The following is a 6,858-nucleotide window of genomic DNA, read 5'->3' on the forward strand; positions in this document are numbered from 1 at the left end:
CATCATAAAGGTCAGAAAAAAACCAAAAACCTCAAGTCATCAACAACATAGCTAGAAATACAACTTGTTACAGCTGAGAAAAAGAGCCAGGAAGGCAAAAACCTTAGAAACTACGAAGATTAAATTAGCTATTTATAAATACAGTAGCAATTAGCAACTTAGAAATACAGCTGAAGTAGTGTAGACCAGCATACCAAAGAACACACAGGAAGATGCCTGAGTGTCTGCAGAATAAGTTATTTGAAGCACATCCACTCTCACTTAGCAGTAGTAGGAAATAAATGTGGAAGTAAGGCAAACAAGGAATAATTAAAGTGTTAATGCTTCACCCACTAACTATTTAAGCCCATCCATGAATGTGGAGAAATATTTAGGCTGCAAGTGTTGTATTGTGATAAAGTTTCTAGAAAGATGATATTGCATAAAACAATTCTGCAATTACACAGAAATGGAAAAAGTGTGTTCAAAATAATCGGCAAGCCAGTGTTGAGTGGAGTTTCAACTGGCAAAATATCCTTTCTGTACAGCTTTATACTATGAATCTCATTTCAAGAACATCGCTGGATGTTCTTTCTGTTGACAGAGAAAGAACAATTCAGCAACACTTAGTATAATTACACTTTAATGAAACACTGAAGTTCTTCCTAAAGTGTTACAAAGATATAATACATTTTTAATATAAGTGTAAAGTCTCAACATTAAAATGAAAAGACTTAGTAAAAAATATAGATTAAAAGTTACTGCAGCAAAACAAAGTCATTACAATTACACTTGTGGATTTTTTTTTTTTTTTTAAAGAAAACCAGCAGTATTCACTGGCACATACAGACAAAATAAAATACAGTGAGTTTTCTTCCTCCATACAGTATTCAATCAAGTAGCACTGCAACAAACATTGATTTCATGCATAAGTGCAGAGAGGATTTTAAACTCTGCATATAGTACTAATTTCAGCTTTTGTACAGCCCCATTTGCAACACATTCCTGCCAAACCCAGAGATTCCCGTTTTCTTCTGGGATACCGGGCCCAAAGATAACTGTTTGATCCCATGGGGTTTGCAATTCCTGTTCCTCCCCTGTCCTTCTGAACAGCTTCTTCTACCTGGCGAACAAGTTCTTTGAAGTCATCTGCCACAGGTACATATTCATTATAGTCATTTAAACTATACAAGTCCTTAAACATCTCCCATCCAAGAAGTGGGCTGCTTCTCTGCAGCTGCTCCGCTTCAGGACCCCAAATTGATTGCAGCTTGAAGTTTCCCAGTAGTTTGTTACTTTCTGTTTGTGCAGAATCTGTTTAAAGAGAAGACTTAAGTTCAGATTGTAGAAGGAATATCAAAAGGAGCATGTAGCTCTAAGAAATAGCAATGAAAACCATTCAGTTACTAATAAGCAAAGCACTGTTATCTAGGAGAACCGTCAGTACTGCAGAGTCTCCACTCCATGATTTACTTACAGCTTACTTTTAGGGGAATTTTTATGTTTTAAAGGCTATGCTGTCTGTTAGGCATGGAGAGTACACGGCTACAACCATGACTGAGGTATAGACATCCTATCACATCTGCAGTGTTATTGATATAGAAGTCTCAATATTTCTATAGAAACAAAATTTTGTTGTAAAGACATGTACCCAGAAACCACACACAGCTATGTCAAGCGGCTCATGAATTAGATTAGACCAATCCTCTCCCACGTACAATCACACAAACTAGCATCATACGAAGAATAAATGTAGGGAGGACTAAATAAGCAAATATCATATGTGAACTGCTTCTTGTAAGTTGTATTTTTCTATAGCTATTTTCAGCCGATGCTTTCCACTCATTTCTTTAATTTCTCAAGGCATAGCACAGGCTTGCAGAATTTACTTAGAAACACACTTTTTCTCACTGACTGAAGTGTTCTCAAAAATCCAGCTCTACTTCCTTTCACCTCATACTGTTTCTCTTGGTTTTACTTCTGCAAGGCAAGTGGCATTGCTTACTTCAGCTAATGTGAAGAAAAGCAGCTCCTTCAATTCTTAAGTTAAAAAAAATTCCAAAATAAGTGTTTGTCTTGTGGTCTTAATGCTGTTAATATGTTTTTTTGTTTCAGAAAGCTGAAAGAACATGAGAACATCCACTGAATGTTATATTTACTTTAATATGGCTAATTAATATATAGAAGCTAACTTTCAGTAGAACAGCTGCCTGAATATGTACAAAAATAAAAGTGATTGTAGCTACTTTACTGATTAGACAGTAACTGCTATTTAGTAGTCTTTTGGGGCAGGGAAGACTTAGTTAGACAGCATGCAGGACAGTGGGGGCTTCGTAGTGACTGACGCTTTCAGAAGCTACTGTTAATAAAAAGGAAAACAAAGTTTGCTGGGAAAGAACACAATCCCAGCAGAGGCCGTACATATGTAATTTGTTACAATTACAAAGGTAACTTATCTTCTACTCAGCCTGTTGAAAAAAAACCAAGCAAAAAAACTCACAAGAAACACAAAATACTGGCTTTGTTAGCTGCCTGAGGTCCAATGTTATTTCATCAACAGCATGTTTAAGCAAGAAAAAAGAAGCTCTTCCAGTGCACGTTTTAGCCATAATTCCAACTTTTGTCCTTGTTAAAAATGTTATTTTCACAATTCAAAGTATCAACATAAAAGTCATCACTTGAAATTACTCTGTTACATTACTGTAGTTTGAGAACACAGCCCAAAAAACATCTGCTTACACTTTCTTAATATATTGGACTTGGAACACACGACAGTAAGATTCTCTGAGGAATATTTTACCCATTAACTGGTTCACCAAAGATCCCTAAAGCAGTTCTTGCTGTTTAAATTGTAACCTGTAGCACCAGAGAGTCCCATCCATCCTCCAACGTGCCAACTCTTTTGTACAGAGCAGCACAAGCAAGTGATAAAAAAAACCCGAACGATTCCACATCCAATATTGTCCCCAGCACAGCCCAGAAAGACGAGGAGCACTGCTTTAAAGCTCCTGGCAGAGAGGGAAAATTGAGCCAGGTCTCCCAGCCCGAAGATTTACCGAGCTTTGGGAAGGGAGCGAAGCCATAGCGAGAGGCACTCCCTACCGCTTCCAAGGGTGCATCACACCTCCCCGCGTGGCCAGGAAGAAAAAAAGTGTGATTCATTGTTTGTCGGTTTTTTTAAATAAAAAGAGTTCAGTGAGCCTCGGCCGCCGGCAGGGCTGCTCAGCCCTGTGCAGAGCAATGACTCTGAACAGACCAAAAACTTTGCAGGTTATCCCGGCTAATAACGCCTCAGCGACTGCCGGGTCTTCCCCTCTAAATTTGCGAGTTTCCTTTCAGAAGTCACGGGAAATGCCGACCGGCATCGGGAACGAGAAGGAAAGAGAGGGACGGGGAGGCTCCCACTGCGGCTCAGGGCGGGAGGAGCGAGAAGCGCCGCGGGGCGCTCGCCCTTCCCTGCCTCCCTCCCATTTTCCCCCCACTTCTCCTCACAGGACCTCTCCCGACCGAGGCGAGGCGCCCCGGGAGCCACCTCCGCCCGTGGGTCTGGGTAGGCAGCACCGCCGTCCCGGAGCCGCCTGACAGGGCTGCCCCGTCCGGCGCGGCCGCTGGCCTCGCCCCGCCCCGTCCATCCCCGCCCGCTCCTCGGACACTCACCGGCCGCGGGCGCCGGCTCCATCGCCCGCAGGGAGAGCCGCTTCCAGCGGGACCCGCCGCAGGTGAAGATGACGGCGCGGATGAACTCCCGGCCGCACAGCTTCACCCCGTACCCGTCCCCCTCGCCTGCGGGGAGCACGGCGGCCGCCGCGCCCGGGCCGCTGGGCTGCCCCGGCGGCGCCGCGCAGAGCAGCGCCGCCGCGGCGCAGAGGAGTCGCAGCTTGGCCCCCATGGCGCCGGCCGCCCTCCCCGTCCCCGTCGTCCCCGTCCCGCGGGCGCGCTCCCAGGCGGGCGCGCTCCCAGGCGGACCCGCCGGCCGCTCAACCGCCCGCGCTCGCGACCTCGAGCCCAACTGCCGCCGCCCCGCGTGCCGCGCGCGCTGCCGCCGCTGCCCGCCCGCCTCCCGCCTTTTATTCGCTGAGGGCGGCGCTGAGTCACCGCCTCGGCCCCGGCCCCGGCCCCGGCCCCGCCGGGGGCGCCCCGCCGATGCGAGCCCCCTCCCCCGCCCCGATCCCGCCGCTGCCGCCGGCAGCTGCCTCGCCGGGCGGTCCCTGTGCCTGAAACCGGCGTCGAGGCGCCCTCGGGCAGGGCTCCCTTCTGTTTCTGCCGCTTGCTTGCTGTCGCGGCTCCTCACGCCTCGGTGAAGATGAACCCCACCTTCGGCCTCCCTCCTCGGCCTCCCGGCTCCCCACCGACCCAGCGACATGCTCCATCCACTCTGCTGGGCACTCTGTCCCAGCGTTTCCTCTTTGTGGTCAACTACAGTTGCCGATGCCCCCTCGAATGACTCTTAAAATGTGAAGAACTTCTGCTCACCTGTTTTTTCCCTTGCAGGTCTAGAATCTGCACAACTACTCCTACATCCTAAAAATGTTGGCTGAAGCAAAAAGGCAGAAGCAAGTAAAGTAAAATAAATGTGCTTCTGCAGAACTACTTAAGCCATGGCCACTTGAGGTGGGATTTAAAAGCCTGAACTCCCCTCAAGTTTGTCATTCTGAAGACCCACATTCAGTGGCAACCCTAGGGACCCAAGCATCAGAGATGCCTCGGCTTTGACACGTGTGTCTTGGGTATGTGGAGCTCCACACCTGTATGTTTCACCAGCAGCCTCCAGCAGGCTCTCACCGACAAGGGCGGCGTTCTTTGGACTCGCCAAGCAGAACTACGTGTCCTGTGAAAGTAAACTTTGCTTTTGGGGTTTTTTTTCAGCACAATAGGACAAGAAGTGGCTGCTGTCTCCTTTTATAAACAGTCATACTGTGGAAAACCAGAAAAGTTCATCTCTAAAAATACAATGAAGCTGTTGTCTATAGATCCTTTTGCATGAGGGCTATGCTTTCTATCCCTTGAGTACTGTTAGTGTACAGAGAAAAACCCTCAAAACTCAATCTAGGAGAGCACCGAGGAAACATGCGTCCACAGCCTAGTGTACAGAGGTGACTGATTCACTTGTGCTGGCAGAGAAGACATAGACTCCAACCACCTTTTCAGGGAGGACTTGGGTGTTTTACACTGAGCTGGATCTAGAAAGAGGCCATGGAGGGCTAGAATAGTGAGCAACCTGCAAAGTTGTCTATACTTGGACTTTCTTTTTGGTCCAGTCTTAAAATGTTTTAGACAGTGTCACCACTTCAACAGTAGACATTAACTATCATCTAGGCTGTTACTAGGATGCAGTCTGCAGAAGTGAAGGCTGCCAGTCCAAAATTCCTGAAGAACAAAAACTCGATCTGTTTCTCGCTCAGTTGGAGTCTTACCTGCTATTCTGTTACAGACAAGTTGTGCAGGGGTAATCACAACTTGCATTTTTAAAGAGAGCAGCAGTTTGAGCATGTTGGTGTCGTGGACTTTTTCTGAAAATACCCGTCCCATCGGGTGAACTTATTCATGGACTGTAAGTAGTCCTCTAGGCAAAGGAATTGTTTTCAGTGACTGGAGAGCTGTAGTCATGTGCAAGAGCACTACCAGGACTTTCAGGGCAATAAGGCAGGTGCCTCCCGAGTCGGGCAGTGACTGACCTGGTGACTTATTTAGCTTGTAAAGTAATATAATTTATTTTACACCCTACTTTGATGACCATGCCCAATATTGGATCCAGTCTTTAAAAGCAGCAAAATGTCAGATATGTCTTTCTCAGAGTTTTTACCAGGGAATTTCAAGAGAGGTCCCCAAACAGCATGCTGATTTGTCAGTCTAGCTGGAAAACTCCTGACTCTCCATATGCTTTAGTTTCAAATTTAACCGGACCATCAGTTACTGTGGCACCACATCTAACTCTCCCTAAGCACAGGCAGGCATTATGATGGCCATCTTTAGGTTTTTTTGTAAGAACCTCATTTTTGCAACTGTCTGAAGCATGTAGCCTCTGACTACAGCTGCTAAATGCAAGCGCTCAAGAGACTGGAAAACGAATAGTTCAAAAGAGTTTTTGTGACCTCACCTGCTTCTTCATCAGGGCTACTGAATGTGAAAGACAATACTTTCTGTGCTTTCCGTCATGCTTGTTGGTAGGTGACAGAGCACGAGTTGTCAAAGAGGCCTTGGAGGGAACATCTTTTCAAGACATAATAATTTTTCAGGGGAGCCCACACTGCAACACTCTTCATCATTCTTCTTGTTGAAAAGCATGGGCTACGAATGCCCTCTTGCTAGGACTAAAGACTGCAACAACAGGCAGCGAGTTAATGAGTTTTATTAAGGATCATATCTAAATGAGCTGGCAGTAGTTTGACATTGCTTAATGTTACTATGCTTAATGCAGTTTCACTAGTAGGGTGTACTGCTCAGTATTTTTCCTCCAGCTGTATTTCAGTAATAATTGCCTTTGCATCTAGGGCTTTCGACTACATCTACTGTGATTTGAATAGTAGGTTATAAAGAAACTTACTATGTTAGTCATATAACTTTAAATCACACAGGATTTTATACAGAAAAGTCTAACTGGCAATCTCTCAGTAATTTGCCATGAATTTAAATCAAGTCAGAGGCTAGGTTTGTTTATCTGTTCATTATAGCTAGAAAAACTTCTATTCAGAATAATACATGCAGAAGAAAATACATAATTTAAATACAACCAATCTGAAGTAACTATCCACCTTCTTACTGTTTGTATTATAAAGATGAACAGACAACAGCAGAGCAAAGAAATGAAATTCCATTCATGCTCTGTAGGATCTTGCAAGATACGTACATCCAGTGTACTGTTTCAATGCAAGTATTTTG

At 45.4% G+C, this 6,858-nt stretch overlaps 1 protein-coding gene across 1 annotated transcript; it reads right to left on the minus strand.

Annotated features, from left to right (window-relative positions):
• Nucleotides 1-613: 613 nt before the first annotated feature.
• On the minus strand, nt 614-3,868 carry LOC143172624 (relaxin-3-like). Its single transcript, XM_076362264.1, has 2 exons — nt 3,637-3,868; nt 614-1,293 (listed from the first exon to the last, which is right to left on the minus strand). The coding sequence occupies exons 1-2, from the start codon at nt 3,866-3,868 to the stop codon at nt 926-928; spliced, it is 600 nt and encodes a 199-aa protein (XP_076218379.1). The 3' UTR covers nt 614-925.
• Nucleotides 3,869-6,858: the final 2,990 nt, after the last annotated feature.

Source organism: Aptenodytes patagonicus, chromosome Z, assembly GCF_965638725.1.
Source record: "Aptenodytes patagonicus chromosome Z, bAptPat1.pri.cur, whole genome shotgun sequence".
In the NCBI taxonomy this organism is placed as follows: Eukaryota; Metazoa; Chordata; class Aves; order Sphenisciformes; family Spheniscidae; genus Aptenodytes; species Aptenodytes patagonicus.

Bases quoted from the DNA above. Each gene is read 5' to 3' on its own strand.
- LOC143172624 (XM_076362264.1), bottom strand. From the start codon at position 3,868: ATGGGGGCCAAGCTGCGACTCCTCTGCGCCGCGGCGGCGCTGCTCTGC. The intron at 1,294-3,636 runs GTGAGTGTCCGA...CTCTTTAAACAG, and splicing joins GGAGCCGGCGCCCGCGGCCG to ATTCTGCACAAACAGAAAGT.